This window comes from Lampetra planeri, chromosome 2 (genome assembly GCF_965212315.1).
Source record: "Lampetra planeri chromosome 2, kcLamPlan1.2.h2, whole genome shotgun sequence".
Lineage (NCBI taxonomy): Eukaryota > Metazoa > Chordata > Hyperoartia > Petromyzontiformes > Petromyzontidae > Lampetra > Lampetra planeri.
In genome coordinates, this window is record NC_136108.1 from 3,346,100 (window position 1) to 3,367,394 (window position 21,295).

Consider the following 21,295-nt stretch of genomic DNA (forward strand, 5'->3'; position numbering starts at 1 on the left):
AACAATTGTGTACATTTTTACCACGTTTAGTAGTGGATTGCTTTAGAATTGGTGACTTAATTCTCTGGCACCAGTATGTAATGGCCTAATTTGATTAATGGTGTCACGGCGTCTTGAATTTCCACATCAGGAATTTGCTGGCGTAGTACCTCGTACCGTTATTGGGTGAGTTGAACTGTCTACACCATGTGAATTAGCTCAGAGGCAAGCAGAGCGATCCACAAAGCCAGACTTTTTGGCGAAAATGAACAGTGAGCGAGATCATGGAGAAACTAAAAACTATTTTGCGTGGCGTGTGTCCATGTGGTGACATTTTTCACGTTATCAGTTGCAAAGCTGCAATTATATGAACTATGTTATGAATAATAGACTAAACATGAGCGCAATTGCAAAATGTACAAGCGAAACATTCAAATGCTGCCAAGTGAACTGAAGAAAATGTTTCATCATGTAAACATTCGCATTATTGCTCCTACGTGAGCTGAAGAAGCCAAACTGGGCACTTTATCCCTCGTGTTTACTTGAGCACCTCAAGTGCTCCCTCCTTCTCTCTTCATCAATTCGCCCGCCAACCACGAATACGTGAGGAGGTCGTGCTCATTACACACAAATTGCTTGCCACAATGAACCACAATACCATAAACCATCACGCGAATTCCGGTCATCCTCGCAGCAGCGGAGGCTTTTGGCTGCTGGCCGTAGAACAAAAACATCGCGCACTTTCAAATGCGCTTTTGCGGCCGTCTGGAACACTCTTGCTTCCGATATTAAGAAATCACTGGAGGAGCTATGCACTGTTAAATCTAAATTGAAAACTCATTTCTTAAAAATTGCTCTTTGTGTTTAGTTTGTTGTCCTTCGATGAGCACGGTTGGCTACGTACGGTGAGAAAAAGTTCAACGTACAACCAACAATTTGAAAATCCATGCCAACCCTCCAACCCACCTCTCCCTCAACAACCATACCTTCAGCGACCATCCTCCTTGTGTTTAACGAGAGCCCAGCAACCCACACTCCGCCCTCTGTGCAGGGAATGCAGGGCAGCTGGTCTGACCGCTGGCCGATGTAGCGTAACCCCGGTTCCTCTCTCCACTCGTCTCCCTTTATAGCCGTGCCACTTATTGAGAAACTGTACATCATTTTCTGCTCTTTGTAATTATATTGCCTTCCCTTTCCCCATGCTGCCGCCTCGGTCTTGTAGCTGGAGGGAGCTCAGGACCGGTGTAGGTGATTTGACGTGGAGGCGAATCGATGCGATTTCGGACCGCACTGAGCGCGAGGGACTGGGGTGCAAGTGCTGTTATTCTCACAGCCTCTTGCAGCATGCACGACCAGAGGCGTGTGCATGTGGGGTGAATTGTGGTCGATGCTTTGTCGTGGCCATAGTGACTTTGTTATAATCGGCAAATGCATTTAAAAAGTCATCACCATCATTAACACTTTTCTTAAAACATAGAAACATCCATGAGGCCAATGTTACTTTCAATGGTCTTCATTTACAGCAGATATATTGACTGACTTACGGTTGGCGTGTGCATGCCTATATTTAAATATTTTTTTAACAAACCACTCACCTGCATCATTATTCCCTCCCTTACTCAAGCACACGCTAAATAATAAAGATGATGAGGGTGGTGAGTTTGCTTTGATTGTGTGTGCGCTCCACTGCTACTGCACTCCCTGCATGTGTGGCACGTTTGAATTTGTTTTAGAACATGTTCAATAATACATGAAATCATCATTAATAATAATTGTATTATATAATTAAACGAAAAACTCAAAGAATATAATTAAACGATTTATACGAACAGTTCATTCATTAACAGAATGGTTATTTTTTTAGTTTTGTTTGTTTTATTCAAGCAATTCGTTTGGCATAGTCGATTTGGAGAATTGTTACAGTCAGTGGCCTGTAGCCCACATCACACGGCATCTCAAGCTCTCGTCCTAAGCGGTGCATTACCACGAATGGCAGTTGCCGTGTCTTACGAGTGTTCTACTTTCTCAGTGCGGACATCATTAATGGCGCGAGAAACTTCATATTCAAGTTGTTTTTTTGTTGTTGTCCTTCGTTCATGTACAGTTTAGAGGGAAATCAAAATAGATGTCATTTGCGGGCAAAACAATCGATCCAGACACCAGCGAAACGTCGCAACTCAAATTGTAAATGTTTTGGGTTTACTCTCCAACACACTGGTGTGCTGAATTAATAACTTATTGACACGTCTTGTTTAAGTCAGAAACATTACTGATTGGCCGTGTCTGGTGGTGGTGGGATAACGAGGCATGTATATGTATGCGATCTAACCCACATTATTTTTTTATTATGGATAATATTGGTCACGAAAGCCTCCGTGTCAAAGCGATCCAGGCAGCCTGAGCTGAGGGGTCCAGAGTTGTCCTCTGCCACGTAGTGTTTCTCTGCTGTCAGCAAGAGGATTTCCGGTAGCCGAAAAATGCGTAAACGTAAACATAGCTACATATCGATTTAAAGCTTTCGTGACTGCAGGGATTCATCTTCTTGGTTCTTTCGGTAAAGTCACGTAGAAGGGAAGTAATAAAATAATAAAAATAAAACATAATAAAATAAAATAATTCTTCTCTTCTACGTGACTTTACCGAAAGAACCAAGAAGATAGCTACATAGATCGTTTCGTGCACGCAAACGTATGTGGGTTAGGGAGTGCGGTCTCTGTTCAAAGGGCCCTTTGTGTTCTCCTGACCCTGGTCACCCGTCCTGCCTGTGCCCTCTCTGTCTACTTAGCGCTGCGGAACATTAACACAACCGGCCCCAGGGAGAGTGGTGTTCACTGTGATTTCATTGCCAGGACTGGATACTCGGCGGGACACTTCAGATGCTCGCCCACCGGTTTTCACATTGACACTCGACCGTGACTGCAACGGCCTGCACATCATCGTGCGCACAACGTGACACGCACGTCGTTACGCCGCTGCTCTTGCGTAAATTCCATTCGCAATCTCGCGCGCGGTCCTACGGTGCGGTCCCGATTTCATGCGCATTCACACGCATGATCCCCAAACTCGGTCTGACGGACAATTGCAAGTTCTCACGGACAATGCCACGTGTAGTTTCATGAGAAATCCCACACCTAATTCCACTGACAGTCGTCAATTCCACTCACACCATCCTATGTACAATTTCACACAAACATCTCACGTCTCATAATATACTAAAATACAACCCTTTGTCAATCCACTACTGGATGAAGCCCTTTCCACGTTGGTCACGTGAGCTATTTGTACATACTTCACCATGCCTGTCCATGCGCGTGGTGAAGAGGGAGCAGGCCCAGGACCGAATCAGAAATCACGGCATCACTAGGAATCAAATGCACCACTGTGCCACCACTCTACATCATGATAAACTAAAAACTAAACTTTTTTTTATTTTACTAGGTAAGGGTCACTGACCTATATAGCTCTTTTTCAGAAGCGACTTGGCCACAAATGATAACTCAACGAAGTGGCTTATCACGTAGAAGTGTTTTGCAGCCAAATTCCCTGAAATGCGTGTTTGTAATTGTGGAGGAAAAAAACCGGAGGACCCAGTGAAAATTCCACGCGACGAAACTCCAAATATACAATCGTCAGGGTCAGGATCGAACCCACAACCTCTTGTATACCAGGCAAACTCCTTAACATCACGCCAACGTGGTACCCGTAATCCCATGTACAGTCCAATATACAATTCTACTCACGAACCCCATATCCAGTCCCATACACGACTCCACGCGTAATCTAAAATACAATCCTATATCTTCTTGGTTCTTTCGGTAAAGTCACGTAGAAGGGAAATAATAAAATAATAAAAATAAAACATAATAAAATACAATTCTCACGACGTTTCGGCCACAACGCAAGCAGCCGACCTGTTCTTCACCTGAGGACGGCTGCTTGCATTGTGGCCGAAACGTCGTGAGAATTGTATTTTATTATGTTTATTCTTATTATTTTATTATTTCCCTTCTATGTGACTTTACCGAAAGAACCAAGAAGATGAATCCCTGCAGTCACGAAAGCTTTACATCGAAATTTACAATCCTATAGTTAATGCCACGCACAATTCCCCATGTAATCCCACATTCAATCCCATGTGCAATCTCGTGCACAAATTCACATACAATCCCGAACACAGTCCCATGCCCAATTCACCCGCTATAATCTGCAAAACCTTGGCTAAGTGCCTACTTCCCCCTTGGGATGCCGGGTTCCTTTGCAAGTCACGCTGTGGTCAGAATCCGGAATACTTTTCCTTGTTTTGTACACACACACACCTACCACCGTGGGGATGCAGCCTTCACATTCTTGTGGCATTCCGCCACGTGGCGCCACCAGGGACCCTGTGGTAAAAAGAGGATTTTTTTTTCACGTATTGCCCATTACAACGTTTACAACAAATTTTTTTTGTAAGTCTGGAGAAATTATACACAAACAAGGGCTCTTTTGTTTCGTGTCCCGGCACCACCAAAGGCTGCGCGGCATGGGAAGAGGGGGTGGAAGTGTTATGCTTGTGCGTGTGCTTCAGTTCTTGTGTGCATGCGTCTATTAACTTAATGGTGTGGATGTAAGCGTACGTGCACGTGTTTGTGTGTGGAGGGGTATGTGGGGAGTGGTGATGCAGCGGTTAGGGCGCCGTGCTACGAACCCAGTGACCCGAGTTCGATCCCAGCTTGCGGCCAAAAACAACGGTGACGATGATCTGATCCGGTACTGGCCCTCCCCTAGGTCGACTAAGCCTCAAATGGGTTCCTCGTGTGATGTGTAAACATCGCCACCAGACAGACATAGGCAGCCAGGCATGGTCGTTGCCACCTACCTTCATAGGTGCTCGTTGACAGCACTTTCCACAGCAGTCTGTTGAGGCTATACGGAACACATTTGTATTTGTGTGTTTTCCTCCACTCGTATATGAACACTGCAGTGCAGCGGCGAGCATACGCCACTGCAGTACCATGAACACCCTTAATGCAGTCCTCCACTAAGGTTTGATTTAGCTTAAATTTAATAAACTATGTAGGGGTGTAGTCGGGGAATTGGGGGGGGGGTGAGTAGAGGTAGCCTGGTACGAGTGACACGACCGCCTTCTGTGGTGTCCTGGCTACAATAGGGAAGTTCATGTACACACGTGCAGATGAACGTTACCTCTGTATGTAGGTGTGTGAGGAGTAGTGGCAAGTTGGCACAGTAGGAGGTACAGCTGGTGCATCTACTAGTCATCTCAGTCAGACAACGCATGGCACCTGGGTCTGCCGCCTGACCTCCTGTCAGCGAGCCTTCGACACTTCACGTGGCCTCGAAGTGCACCTGGCCTGGCACAGGCGACGTGGTGACGTCACCATAACTTGGTCGCGAATTGCGGATATTGGTGTTGGTTAGTAGTGGCACAATGGTTCATGAACTCTGCTATGAACCCTGTGATTCAAGTACGACTTCCGACCATATCAGTGGCGAGTCATATCGTAACCTGTCCAAGGGCTCCCATTGATTGGCTCGGCATTAAATAAGTAGCTGGTGTTGTGCATAAACATCAGCACTGGGGAGACAAAGGCAGCCGGATATGGTGCTTGTCACATCACCCGGTGGTGTGTTATGTCAGCTGTGAGAGATAATGCCAATCAGCAATTGCCCCAACAATCTATTTGTCTTCACGTGTGCATGCTGTGTGTGCTTGTATTCGCCCACGTGTGTTTGTGTCTAAATGTCTACCACCTGCTGTGCCAGACATTTGGTATCAAGGGACCCCACAGTCCATTCTTCCCATCTCTTTCTCAAAATCCTTGTCCAAACAGCACAGGTGCAGACACCAATTCCAGAGTGAGTGCTAAATTCCACGTGTTTATTGTGCTTCTGCCTAAATTTAAACGAAAATGTCAACAAAATGTTTTTTTCTTGCCAAAAGTAGCTCATTCTTTTGCAAAGTTTATGTTGGCATTTTACTGCTCAGATAGACACGTGGTCGCAAAGGCAGTTGTGGCTTAGTGAAACGGGGCCGTGTACGATGACGTCTCTATGAATTCCGAATGCAATAAATGAGTGAAGGAGATGGGACATGTAGAGCATGCGGCAGATAGGATCAGAGAGAGAGACAGCCTGTCAAACGTGATGGTAGTTGTAAATGTTGTAAAATATACAATGGGTGAAGTGGACACCATGGATGTAGAGTGTATTGAAACACATGGCATAGGCAAGTTCAAATTAAAAAACGTTGGTAATAATCATTGTACATCGCATTGTGTTTATAGTGGTGTCAATTCCCTGATATGGCGTCTGTGTGTTTTCCATGAATCGTGTGTTCAACAAAATACTTTTGGGGGAAAAAAATACAATGAGAGGCCAGGAGAGTGGCTGTTGTCCTTCCCCCGCATCTTCGATTAGCATGGTTGGCTACGTACGGTGTGAAAGAAGTTCAACATACATACTAAAGAGACATACAATAAACAGAAGAGAATGAGAAATGTCACTAATAAAATAGCTACATTAGAGATATACTACTAATGGGGCAGAGAGAATCAGTGAGAGCAGCATGGCCCCAGCGGTGGTATGGGGGGGAGAGAAAGGGGCTGTAAAGGCCAAGGTAAGGAAGCAGATTAAAATGACAAAAGCGAGGTGGGGATCAGAGATGGAAGTGGGAGAAATTATTGAGATGAGAGAGCAGAGCAAAGGATGTGGGGGCGAGGGGGGGTGAGACGGGTGACGACAGAAACAGACATTTATAAAGAAAACAATTTTCAACATCTGTTAATGACTCATCAAAGGAAATCCTTAACGGTATAAACAGCAGACTCGAGTATGTGCGGGAGAGTGTATGTGTGCGCACGCGCGAGCGTGCACTTGTTTATCTGTCAGTGTTTATCTGTGTGTGGGTGTGCCATATTAGCTTATGAGAGCCCTTTGAAACAAAACAGATCCCAGGTCTGGTAATGGATCACGCAGGTCCACGTAGTGACGCACGGGCCCAGTGGGGGTCACTCCTTGGCACTCCCTTCTGATATCCATCATGAGCACAACTCCTATATCTCCGTTAGGGTCAATGGATTTGAGTGGCTCGTACAGTGAGATACACCTCAGTTCCGGTCACGCATGACACAACACACTTTTGGCTTTAGCACATGTAGAGTGGCACTGTCAATGTATAGCGATGCAGCCGCTGATAAATCCATGCCTGAAATCCAGCGGTTTGGAGGCAGGGGTTAGGAGTGCGGAAAATAGACGTACGGATTTGTCTGTGCGGACCTTTGTTTTACCCTGGATATGTTTGGTTATTCTCCAGGTGTTCATATTTAGCAAAATAAGCCTTAAAAAGGAATTGACCAAACATGCCAATGCAGGACCATTCGAAAAAAAAATCCTGAGATTTAATGAGGCTTTCTTGGATAAATGAAATTAAAATTTCAGTCAGAAATAAAATGTTGTTCATGATAATAAATATTAGCAGACTTGAGATGCACAACTCTGGAATGAAATTATTTCAATTTAGTTATATGACAGCAATAGAGACTCAATTATACAGCTACAAAATTGTTACAAATAATAAGGGTAAAACACTTTGCAACAGTAATAGTGATGGTTTTTTTTAGGCAAAGTCAGGTTCGAGGGAAATTTAACACGTAGTTTTTTTTCATAGCCAATATTATGATTCATACTTGTTTTTTGGGTTAGGCCATGTAATGTAATGTTACATAGCCTAACCCACCATAAAATCAACAATGAATGGGGGAAGTTTGTTGTAAAACAGAACTTTCAAAGCATGTGCAGACTCACATTAATTTTCGTTATTTATGGTTCTGAGGGAGCGGTGCTGCATTGCGTTATGAACCTTGGCGACCTTATTTCCATTACCAGCCATGGCTAATGTGTACTGACCAGTGTGGTGAAGTATGGTCAAACAATCCCCATGACTGACACGGTGTGGGCAGGCCTTCATCCAACAGCCGATTGAACATAGGCTGTAAATTATTACATTTATTATGCTTCTTTAAATACATCCATAACAAAATCCACTTCAATAATAACTTAACTAAATACTTTACAGGGCGTGTCACTTTAGGCTCGTGCAAACAATGTTTGTTTAGGATCCTAAGCGCGACACTTTTAACCCAGTCAGGATGGTGGTCCTCTGGATAAACTTGTCCCCGACATAGCAACATGGAATGTACACCTTGGGGTAGAGCTACCAATGAAGATATGAGTCCTGCTACTTTAATATATCACTTGCCCATTTCCAAAATTCGTGGGACGTTAAATCTGCCATATGGTGCTTTGTGTATCATTTTTGTGGCTTTGGCCCTCTTTGTTATTTCTCCCTTGATGGGTTCCTCCTCTTCGGCTGGCAGAAAGAATGTTATTTCATGCGTCCATTCTAGGAACACCTCAATGGAGAGCCCTCATGATGGTGGTTGTGTTTCGGGAGACTTTTGAGAAGCTGGGAGCCAGCCGGGTGGCTCTGATGGCCATGAGGTTGTTTTTTTTACTACCGAGAAAGATGTGTATGTACGGGTAAAATATTTATAGAGCATGGCAAGGTGGGGGTGGACATCCAGGGAAAAACTAAAAAAAAAGTTGGAGCTCATTGTGAGACAGAGGTTCAGCATTTCAAGCAAAGCCACGCTGGTGGTGGTGGTGGTGGCGTCAGACCGAACTTGCAGACAGGAAGTGGGAGGCCCTCTGCACGCAGCCACACCCCACCCCCAGCCATCCAGCCAGCCACCCACCCACACTCAGGCTCGAGGGGAGAGGGGTGGGAGGGGTGGGTGGCTCGTGGTTTATTTGGTCAATCATTATACCGCGGGGGTTTAGACGAGGAGGAGAAGGGAGAGCAAGAGACAGACGGGCGGGCGGGCAGACGGGCAAAGAGCATGCGTCTGCAGGTGTGTGCACATGTGTGAGTGCGCGCGTGTGTGAAAGGTATGGTGAAGTCTAAGTAGTAGATTGTCGCACAAGAGCACTTTGCTCACCCGTTGACGTTTGCATCTTGTTTGAGAAAATGTGTATACGAGTGAGCAAGTATGTAGGTACGTATGACTCTTTACGCGTGCATGAGATGTGCGTATGTGCGTGCGTGTACGTGCGACGTTTCTTCTTATAAGTGCAAGTTAACGGGTTTCTGCATGTGTACGTATTCGTGAGCACGTGCGTGCAAGCGAATTTTTTTTTCTCGGCAGCGACCATGTGTCATACATTCACAGGAATGTGCGCGCGCGCGCGTGTGTGTGTGTGCACAACGCTCAATCTGCGTGTTCAAATTTATGTTCTTGAATTAAAAATAAATCTGGGTGCTGGAGCATTGTGTGATGATCGCGAGTCGCTATGCGACCCGCGCGTGCTGATATTCCACCGAGACAACGCGTGTCAAATTGGGGCTGGCGTGATTGTCACAAAAAATGTTTGCCGTAATGAGACGACGGCTCGATTTGCTACCCCACCCACTACGCTTGGGCCATAGCATGGCCACAGATTATGTCATTAAAATTCCTCTTGATTCAAATATACCCTCGTTTCACTCTTAAGTTTATCCGTGCATTTCCACGGGCTTCTATTTGTCACCATCCCGGTACATCTGGTCATAGTTCCCCCCGTCTGTATAAATGTGTAACCCTCTGGCCGCATTAATCAGATACAAATTCTTGACATTGTACATAGATCCATAGAAGCGTTGATATTTTCAAATAGTATTGAAGTAAAACTAACTTACACGCGAGGAATCTTCAACGCTGACATTTGCTTAATAACACAACCTCAGTGGTGCTCCAATACTTAAGCATGCACACTTAATCTCACCCTAATACACACACAGAAACTTCTGTCCACATAACCATTGGACTTGTGCCAGGATAGGTGCGCATTGAGACCATGCATAAATATATATGCACACACTCACACAACCATGACCACTTCAATGCATATGCAAGGTAAAACGATGCGTCGATTCATCGATCAATATAAACAACAAATTATGGTCGTCTGCAACGTTGTACAAGGTATCGATGTTAAAATTGAATTTGCAACCCTGAATCGTGACAATTCGTTGAACCGACGGGGGTGTGTAAGTAGTTTTATACCTATCATGGCATACAATTCTGAACAAAGACAACAATTCCCCGTATAGCATTTAAAAGACTGTTCGGGCAAGTGCTGTTAGCAAGCACCTCTTTCGTCCAGCACAGCACATGAGGGGATGGGTCACCAGCACAACACCCGGCCGCCTTTGTCTCCCCAATGCGAATGTTTGCGAACTGTACCAGCTACTAATTTAGGGCCGAGTCGACCTAGGGTTGTCCCAGGACCGGTTCAGATATTCATCACTGACGTTGGCTGCGAGCGGGAATCAAACTTGGGATTCGTCAAGCAGGGTGCAAATCACGACACTTTTGCTCCCCACACAAATCCTTGACCATGCTGACACACACGCACACGCACACACACGCGCACAAAACAATTCTTTCCACTTTACCCCATCCCCATCATCTAACTCCCTTTCCCTCCCAAACTCCATGGACATCTATCCAACTTGTCCTCCCCGGCACTCTCTCTCTCTCCCTTTCGCACGCCGGTTGCCGCTTCCACTCACTCACTTTCTCTCACCTCGCACCCATTTACGCCTTCCGAATGTTCGTGAGCACCCGTTTCGCTCTCCCTCGCACACTCGCCAGCGTGGGACGAGTGCTGCGCCCCAATCTCCCGAGGCGTGACACGCTGCAGCTGGGCAGGCACACCCTGAGACGGCCGCCACTCGGCTGTGCTTTTTTCTTCTTCTTCCCAATTTCACGACGCCGAATGCGTCGCCGTTCCGATGATGGGTATTCGTGACCACGTGAGAGGGGAGCACTTGAACCTGGCCATCTATAGAACTTTGCTGGGAACCTGCGCAGTTCCACAGGGATACGCGTTGCTCTGCCTAGTCGCTGGGTACTGTGAAAAAGAGGTACCCTCTTGACTTGGGGGGTATCTACAGTTATACACTTGGTCAGATATACAATGCGCAATGATAGTAACTAGCGCGCTTGGTCTTTGTGCCATTCTCATAGCTAAATGCTATCGCGAATGCACGATGTTTCACAGACGGGTATGGTCTGCCAGTAGGGGTGATGTTGCTATGTAATTTTATCCAATTGGATGATCAGGTCATTTTCGAGTAACCTTGCAAGTTTGACAACTTTGGACCGTGACGCCAAGTAACACATAACCAGATATTTTGTCAAACGACATCATGGGATCTTGAATGTCCACCGTGAAGCAGAATCTGGCAAAGTCTTTTTTTTGCTTAATGCACCCAAACCGTGTAAATCAGGTGACGCAGATGCACGGCCACTCGGGCACCTCACCAAGCACATCCAATCAGCGGTGCCTGCGTGAGCGTCTGACTTGTGCGTGGTGGCAGAAGCAGCGTGGAATGAATTAGGCTTGTCAAGGCGCCCAGCTTATATATATGCTCCAAGCTCGTGTGCTGTTTCATTCAGACGCTGTCGCCTCGACAGACCTGGATTTCACCTGAGGACGGCTGCTTGCGTTGTGGCCGAAACGTCGTGAGAATTATTTTATTATGTTTTATTTTTTATTATTTTATTACTTCCCTTCTACGTGACTTTACCGAAAGAACCAAGAAGATGAATCCCTGCAGTCACGAAAGCTTTAAATCGAAATTTGTCTAAACAGTTCAGAGATTAATAGCAACCACAGCGGCCGTTACCAATGGGACCTCCACAGCAACTTTGTGACTGCCTGCAGAACATTTCCTTTCTGAGCCCAAGTGTTTGTTTCGCAACCGTCCGTGTATTGAGGCTATCTTGCCAGGGACGCCATACAGGGACAACATCATAACAATTGCTCCATCTTTGGAGGTAAACGCTTGCTTAAAGTCCATCATCTTTACAGCCACTGTTTTCTGGAATTCTAAACATTTCCCCCATCATTTGTCGCGGGGGTAAATATCATGTCTTCGCAAATCCCTTCAAGATCTTCCCCATTATATTGTCATCAATAGAATCCCCTGGCAGTGCTAAAATGTGCAATTAAACTCTTGGTTGCATTGCTAATTTTACGTAAAATAAATGACAGCCCATTGTCATTTATCGCTGGATGAAATCCATGCAATGCATTGTCTGTTATGGGGGGTTGTTTTACAGCACTTCACCGTGATGGTCAGTGCGGGTTGGTGAAGCGGGGGCCCTGAACTGGTTCAGATCTCACTCGCCACTGATGTTAATCATGGCTGGGAAATTAACCCAGGTCACTGGATTCACAGCATATACAAAATTAATGGAAACACTTTAGTTGATAACATGACTCAAACCTATATATCCAGCCCAAAGGTTGTGAGTTCAAACACTTCTCCATAGGGCGTTGACTGATTCCAGGATTACTCCAGCATACAAATAACACGAGGCCCAATTTTTGAAAGTAAACTGTTCTTTTGAGATGCTGGTTGCTATAATATAAATGTGTAATTTACACTACGAGCTCAGGGCCTCAAACATATATGAATGTGCAGGACAATGCTCATTTGAATAAGGGGACACATTTGCATGTTGATAATAGATTAACTGATTAATGCATTAGAGTCCATATTCGTTACACGGTGTTCTGAATCCTGATGATTTAGCTACACAGTTACCCCCCCCCCCCCCCCCCCCCCAATGTACGAGCTTTCTCCAGATATTCTGCTTTAACCCCACATGCAAAATTACTCAAGCACGATTAGGACAAACTTATTATTGAGCGCGACTTCACTTTAACAAAATAACATAAGAAAGGTTACAAACGAGAGAGGGCCATTCAGTCCGTTTGGCTCGTTGGGTTGTCATCAGCAGATCAATTCTAGAATCTCATGGAGGTGTATCTTGGATCTGTGAGCAGACTGTTGCAGACTCTCACCACACTTTGCATCGTAAAAAAATCAATCAGCTACCTTAAGCCTCCGTTGTGAACTTTCCTGCATGCAGGTTTCCACCCATGGCCTCTGGTTCTCTTCTCTGTGTTGAGCTGAAAGTAGTCATCTGGATAACCTTATTATTTATTATTTTGTTGACATGTAATAAGTCCCTACGTAATCTTATCTGTACAAGACTATGATGACACACAGGTGTTTAGGAAGTTTACAATGCAATTTGTAACCACATCAGACAGTGGTATACTTATGGGGGGTACACGTGCATCTTGGGAGCAGGTAAAAGCATTTATTGGGGTGTTTTCTTTTCTAATTCTATATCATTTTTCCTGGTTCTTTTGGTAACGTCACGTTGAAGGGAAGTAATAAAATACTAAAAATAAAACATAATAAAATATTTGTATTATTTTATTACTTCCCTTCTACGTGACTTTACCGAAAGAACCAAGAAGATGAATCCCTGCAGTCACGAAAGCTTTAAATCGAAATTTAATTCTACATCAATTATGCCACCAATGGCAGTTACATTTCAGCTCCAAGCGACCAGGAACTCCTAACGAATTAGCAGAGCAGTCCAGTTATGATAGAACCATCATTTGATACGTGCGTTAATTCATCATTATTTAGGCTCTGTCGTTTTCCCTTCGGACTGCAGTTTGTAAGCATGCAGACGAATGTGTGTTTTATTATGTATTCATATATACATCCTCAGATATGGTTATCACCAAATTAAGTACTATGAGCAAATTTAAAGATGGCATATTTGTTGTGACTATCACATCAGTGGCTCGGATAACATTGTCTTGCTACAAGTCAAAGATGAAAGTGATTTCCTGCTCAAATGAGCATTGGGGCAATGCTTATCTGTTGAAACCACTAAACCAGTGATGGGAATCTACGTGCCTATGGCTGGGGCAAGTATGTCCATAGGACGAAGACTGCTGAATGACCCACTAAATGGCACTGACTGTATCAACCACCAGAGGAAATGGTGGGGTAAGTCAACCCCAAACCAGGAATTGAAAGAACGTGGGTATCATAAATATTGGCTTAATACTCGTGCTTGGATCTTTGTCCTTTAAGAACCCACTCAGAAGTGTTTTCAGTAGCATTCTTAGATGGGGCCTCGTGATCGTTGACAATCAGAGATGGCGTCAATTGCACCTCACATGACCACGGCCCCTTTTTGAAATGCCCTCGCCTCGTATCTACGCCCGTCACTCAGACTCACGTTAGCCAGACCCCCCGCTTCTCTGTATTGTTCCTAGCGGCCCTAGAGCTCAGGGGCACTGGATGCTCTGTAAGATGCGCTTCTCTGCTCCGGGCCAGAGTTCAATCAACGTCCCAGCATGGCACTACCAGACACCGTGCAGCGGGAGGTGCCATCTTCGTCGCTCAGACGATACATTAAACCAAGGCCCCTGTCTGCCCTGAAGACACAGAAGACCCCATGTTGCTCTTCATTAAAGATCGCTGGACCTGAACCTTGCGTTCCCAGATACAATCCTGGTATCGCTGAAGAGTAGCTCTGTGGTGGAAACAAATATCTTTGTATGATAATACGTCTACCACAAACAAATAATAAAAACATGTGGTGTTTAAGTAAATATATTCTTCTTCTGTGGGAGCAGGACATCCATGTTAATGAGATGTTTGCAACATCATGGCTATATATTGGTCACTAACCGATGAATCACCTCCTTGCTTAAGAGCCACTTGAGAGCCTGTTGAGTTGAGACATCCTCTCATTTGTAAGAAGGGCCTCAGTCTGCACACATTACAGGAGCATCGCAGAAACCTAGCAAGGGCAGTCAGCAGGTTGTAATTCTTGCCTCCGATTAAATTTTTATACACTTACATTTTTTTTTATAAAAGTGTAAAAGATTGGAGATTTTTGACTGTCCTTGTTTATTTATCATCACACACTCATGACCTCCGACTGCAGCTGTTTGTTTAGGTCTCCCCTTTGAGTACACAACATTTATACACGCGTGTGCACACGCAGTATGCCGTATATAAACCTGAGACCATCCCTGTTGGCCTGCTTCTAAGAATCCCATGCGTGCCCCCAGAGGTTTGTGCAATTCATAAACGCAAACTGGCAGTTCGTGAACGTTGCAAAATGTTAAACACAACAGCACATGTTTATAGTGAGGAAGCCATATTCCGTTACCCGCATACCTCTGCTCACATGCTATGTGTTTGCCCGCTTTATTTTGCCAGTGGTAGAATTTTGTTTTTCTCGGGAAAAAAACCTACGTGATATAATTTCCTGTTTGTGCCACCCAAACTCCAAGCAGTTGATGCCCTGGCTTTGTCACTCACAGGGGCAGATTGCTGTGGAGCCTCCTGTGAGCCGTACCCAGGTAAGGAGCTTTATTCCTTGTTCATTTACACACTTTTATGATACGTAAAAAAAATGGTTCAGCCCTTAATTTGTTTGTTCACTCGCTACTGCTTGCAGTTTTGTCTTCACAACGGGGAGCTTCAGAGAGCCATTCTGGAGGGTATATTCATGTGTTAGCCTTTTCTTCCACACAGGCGAGATGTTTTAAAAGAGGTGGGAACACCCACACTTCACTCCAGCGTGTGTAAGCTGCCGATGAACTAACCGTGGTTTACGATTTATACTGCTGGATGGACAGAGGTGGAGGGATTAAGAAATGTGCCCATTTCAACGGCTGTACCGGGGGATCGGATCGGCAACTTATGGGTTGCTGTATATTCATTTGTCCGATGATATATTCATTAAGCTCTTTGGAGAGGTGGTGCAGCAGTTTTTAACATTCTTTTTAAAAAATGTAATAAGTGAAGGGTCAGGGTGCATCGAATCGCAATACCCTGGCTTGCCAGCAGAATGCAGTACAGAAAGTGTGGACTGATATCATCTGTCCCTTCCGTTTGGGATAGCATGTTGCCCCCTCGCATATGCGGGTTTTCTCCAGGTGCCCCGGTTTCCTCCCACATGTTCAAACACTCGCGAATTGGCTGAAAACATCTGAATATATATAAAACTGCAAAGCAATTATTGGTGCCTGCTCCCTGCCTGGCAACCTTGCAGCTTATCTATGGGTTCTAAGTGATTGTGAGATGCAATTTGCATGAACGACGATGCGATATTAAATTAATCATTATATTACTGGGCGGCAAGTGGCAAGTATTATGCAAAAACCCGTACTGGGCCCCCTCACAAACTCACAGTGATGAGCATGGTGAATGAAGTTTGGTGAAACAATATTTAAGACCGACATGGTATGCGGAGTGTTTGATCCAGCTGAGTGAATTGACAAAGAGTTTAACTTTAAAATAAATAAATCTAAAAGTCTCTCGTTAAGTATCGGGCACGTTAAACATATTTTAACATGTTTTTTTCTTTTGCAACCAGATGTTTTTAATTTGCTCGTAGAAAATAAATTCATCACAATGATTAAGATAGAAAGAATAATACCTTTGCAAATGTGTGTTGCAATGTGTTGACAAACTATGCACGGAGAATCAGTAAAGTTACTAGCACTGTAGACATCCATCGGTGAAACTCTACAGACATTGGGTAGAGGTCATCTGTAAAATGACTCATGGTGCACACAAGACAGGAATCATCATAAAAATAACAGATAGCAGACAGGGATCATCACCAAAGGCCTGTGCGGGATTTTCCTCCGGCGTTTTCCATGAGTCACAGGATGCATTTTCTATTGGAGCTCAGGATGGAACGTGTCTGTGGTGCCGTTTTCCAGTCGCGATGGATTTGCCAGAAAAAATCGACCTGGAATAAGGTGGCTTGGACGATCCAGGTTCTGAAAAAAGTCGGCCAAAGGCAAACTGGCTGGTACAGAAGAACGTCTCCGACAAATTGACCCAGGCAAACAGGCCGCAATTCTCGGTAGCTGGAAAACATCCGAGCACGTTCAAAGTAGTTATTTACGCCTGAGCGGAAAATTCGATAAGAGCCGTTGCACGTATTTCATCTACGGACCAGACACAGACGCACACAAAACATACCCCACACACGCGCGTGCGCACTTTCAACGGGAATAAAAGTAATGCTGTAAATTACGTTTTTGAAAAGGGATGAAGTACCATTAAGACTGTGTGTGACTCGTGTGTCGCCTGTGCTGTGATCTCAGGCTTCGGCGGGACTGTGCCGTAATCTGCGCCCTTGTCATTAACTCCAAATGGCCTCTCGAGCGCGACCGTAAACTCTTCAACGAGTTTCAATTGTAAATGGCTGACGTTATACTATGTTCACACGGCCTCGTTGTTAGCGCGGCGCTGCAAGCAGCCCAATTTGGTGGCGTCACGTCGGCCTCTCGTTACGAGCAAGGTCCGTCCGCGCTCCCCGTTCCATTTGGCCGCTCAGTGCCCATAAAAGGCCGCCTTTTAGGTCGACTGTTTCGTTTTTTCCTTTCCCCCCTTCACTTTCCCCACCACCACCCCCGCTATCCTCCGTAAACGATCACTTTTCAAATATTTTTTTGCAACATGCACGTCTTTGCCAGCGCAGTGCGCGCTCGCATGGGGCGGTTTGTTTAGCAAATGAGCCGTGCGTGTGAGAGAGTGAATACCGGCCACGTGAAGGCCACAAATGGGTGGCGTTGAAGCTGGGGCGAATTTTGATGGGGGCTCAGGGTGGAAGGTGTAGGGAGTTTTGGAAGGGGGCTGGAGAGTAGGCGTATTCCTCGTGAGGCTGAAACAACACTTGGAGCTGCATGAAGCCGCCAGTCCCTTCCTGTTTGGCTCACGTCTGCCTTCTCCACTCCGGTTCCGTTCATAGAACTTGTGCCACAACACAAGACTCAGGAACTCACAGGGAAAAGCAGGGAGCCTTTCGGATTAGGGATGACGGCACGTCGGGAGTGTCTGTGTATGTAAGCTTTTGTACGTATGCACTACGAACCCGCTCACGGCCACCACCAACAACAGTGATAGTGACTTATCTGAACCGGTCATAGGCCTCCCCTAGGTAGACTCAGCCTCAAATAAGTACCTGGTGCAGTGTGTAAACATTGCCACTGGGGAGACAAAGGCGGTCAGGCGTGGTGCTGGCCACTCATCCCATCGTGTGCCGTGCCAGCCTTCATAGGTGCTCGCTAACAGCACTTGCCGCAGCAGTCTGTCGAGGCTATAAGGGGGATATTTGTCTTTGTATTTAATCATATGTATTTATGTATGTGCATACATTTAGTGTATCTGTGTGTAGGGGTTAGGGCAAGGGAGAAGCAGTGCATTACGCCACTAATCTGGCAATCTGGGTTTGATTCCCAGACATGGATAATATCAATAGCAGTGGTATCTGAAGCTGTCCTAGACCTCCCCAAGATTGGCTCAACTTTAATTAACTACCTGGTGTGTTGTTGTATAAATCAGCACAGGGGAGACAGAGGTGGCAATACTTGGGTCTGGCCACACCACCTCCTCTTGCACTACATAGGCCTTAATATGTTCACTAACAACACTTGACCAATTAAGATTGACCAAGAAGTTTATAGGGCTATATGGTGGAGTTTTTGTATGTTTGTGATTGTACCCTTAACTACATATGCACGGATGTGTTTTGCATTTGTGTGTGTTTTTCTAGTCTTATAGCGTATGGCAAGTATTTGTCAATTATACGTCCAGGTTTAAGTTTGTAAGCTATTTGTAGTTTGTTTCCAATATTGTCCACTGGGTCATCATCTTTGTTGTTTTCCGCTTGTGGAAAAGGCGTGCGCAGCAAGCGTGCTCGGTCGCCGCCCCAAAGCGGCCGATGGAGCCGCCGCAGTTTTTCTTGGGCAAGAGCGAAGCCACGCGGAGCGGCGATGGGGCCCCCTCGACGAGGTTTCCATGAGGAACCTCGGCAGAACGCCACCATCGTCGCCAGCGGTCCTCATTTTGGCCCCGCTTCATCCAGTTGTCTCGCGCGGCACGATCCCAGATTAGTTTGTGGCATCTAAGACGAGTTCTCGAGCAGCTCTTGGTGTCACCGGGAAGTCGATGCTTTGCTCGGATTTTCCTCACTTCGTTCAGATGTCGCGGCATCCCCGCCGGAGGTCTGCTGGCAACAGTGTTGGCCAGAAATGGGTGGCCACTCAGTGGGAGTGCGTTTCATTGTGCCCATTATTGTTTGAAGGACGCCGTTGATCTGGCCGTCCAAAATATTCGTGTGGGCGCATGATCCCCAACTTGACATACGGATACTTAGCACTGGGGTACACGAGGGCAAGGGTGGCCGTACGTAGAGTTTTGGTGACGGCTGATAGATTCCATGCAGAGATCCTACTGGAGTCAAGATGCTACACTGTTTCTCAGCAACCAGCTCTGGGAGTATATGTATCGAAAAGCCTGATCATACAAACATACGATATATATTCATTCAGAGTGTCCTCTCCAGGTTTTCACTCTTCCGTTGTTTGGGTTTCTCAGATGCAGCTGATCCTTCATAGGCAGTATGCGCACTGTTCACAATGAAAACTGAGCTCATTCAAAATGGACCCGAGCAGCTCATTGTTAAAAATTGTATCCAGATGATACTGGACAACAACTAATTTCCATAATACTATTCATATTTGTCCTATGAGAATTATTCTCTGCCGAACGACAACAGCTATTGCATTTGATATATTAGGTTGTCAGTAGGACAGTGACATTCATGAATGCATAGTTGAATTTCTCATGGTCAACAATCGGAACGCATCCAAATATCGTACTGTAGAAATTATTCTCCTTACCCAGCAAAGCCTCACCGAGTCTCGGGACTCTTTGTTCGGAGGGTCCCGCATTTGTACGCTTAGCCAGTACCCATGCAGACTGTTTAGCATGTGGGAGGAAACCGGAGAACCAGAGAAACCCACACATATAAGAGGGGAACACTCAAAGCTCTGCGCAGATATATTTAAGCATCCTTTGATGTACTGACCACCCTTGCAGCCCAATTCTGCAACCCCTGATAATCCTAGGCAGTCTCCCATCCTGGTGACAACTGTGCTCAGCCCTGCCTAGCTCGCAGGATCTGAAGTTGTGAGTGGCTGGACACAGAAATACAGAGGGGATACTGCACGGGGTCACTCCTGTGGATTTTGCTATGTTTATGGACAGCGAGTGGTCAACACTAGGGGTGCAGATAGACCCACAGCACGTGTATTGAAATGTGAATGGATCAAGATCATATCCTTGTCAGTTGATCAGCTTACATGATTGTGAAGTACTTTTAAACTAGCTTAACAGCCAGCAACTACCGCCTAAGCGTAGACGGTGAGACGCCCCCTGTTGAATTTCGAGGGCTCTGATTTGATAATTATTAAGTCGGAATACATTTTTCACGTATTTTTTTGCAGTATATATTTTTTTTAAATCCGTCCTCATGTGCTGTAATGAATATCATCACATTTTTACTTCCTGGATTCTTGTTTTGAAGCCTAAATATAAATTTTTTTGTCCGCGATTGTGTTTGGCATATTTGCAAGCAAAACGTCATCGTGTTTACTGCCTAATTTTTGCCTGTGAGAATTGCCATCCAATTTGCCGGCGAGATGAAAAACAACAACAATATTATTAATAATGGGAGAATAATCAATATGCATGTGCACCATGTGATGGTTTAATTTGTTTGGCCACGTCGAGATGGTGGAGAGTTTCACGACACATATTTGGTCAAATCATGACGTTTCCTCACCCAAACATCAATAATAAATCGTAATGAATATGTAGCGATATTAAATACGAAAATAAATGTCAAAAACACGTAAAACATACAATACGTTCATATGCATCAATTACGAAATGTAAAAAAAGGTTTTACTGCTGAAGAAAAACTTACTGTGTTTCAACAGGGAGTGGGGGTGCCTTACCCCCCACATGATAGTAATGCTGTCCATAAGGGGCTACCTTTAAGTATATGTGATTCCACAGTAACAGAATTATAACATGAGACACACAGACCTTGACAAAATATATTGTTAGACTTTCCTAATTTCTAAATGTTTTTACAGAGCTTGTTAGCGTTTAATGTGCCCAAATTGTTCTTGTTGTAGTTGCATAACAGTGAACATGCTCAAATATAAATTGTACAATCATATTTTGCTGCCAAGTGGTTAAATTTGATGAAATCTTGAGTGGATGCTGATTAGCTCAGGATGGAATATGTGTTGTGAACAGACCTAACCCAAAGCATGCATGCCCTTAGTAAACACCTAGAGATGGAATGTTGGAGGCAGGGGCAGCAGTGTTTGAAAACCTTGTGGCTTGGCATTCATCATTCAAGCCGCCAAGGCTAACACACTAAGGGCAGTGATCCCAGTTTCAATCACTTTCTCATTCCTCATCATAGTGTTACTTGGCTATGACTACAATCATGGTTCCTTCTAAAATGCGTAATCGTTATATTAGCCAGACCAGAAATTAAAATTAAATGAA

At 45.0% G+C, this 21,295-nt stretch overlaps 1 protein-coding gene across 12 annotated transcripts in view; it reads left to right on the forward strand.

Moving 5' to 3' along the window:
- LOC144724850 (tensin-1-like) overlaps positions 1-21,295 on the forward strand; it is a 140,187-nt gene that overhangs the window by 37,416 nt on the left and 81,476 nt on the right. For 6 of the 12 annotated variants that reach the window (XM_078604192.1, XM_078604193.1, XM_078604194.1 and 3 more), the window contains exons 1-2: positions 8,822-8,888; positions 15,232-15,270. In XM_078604192.1, coding sequence (XP_078460318.1) covers positions 8,877-8,888; positions 15,232-15,270 — 51 coding nt within the window. In that variant the 5' untranslated portion in view covers positions 8,822-8,876. Of the gene's footprint in view, positions 1-8,816; positions 8,889-15,231; positions 15,271-21,295 lie in introns of those variants that run through there. The other 6 variants (XM_078604201.1, XM_078604218.1, XM_078604228.1 and 3 more) reach the window with 2 other exon arrangements.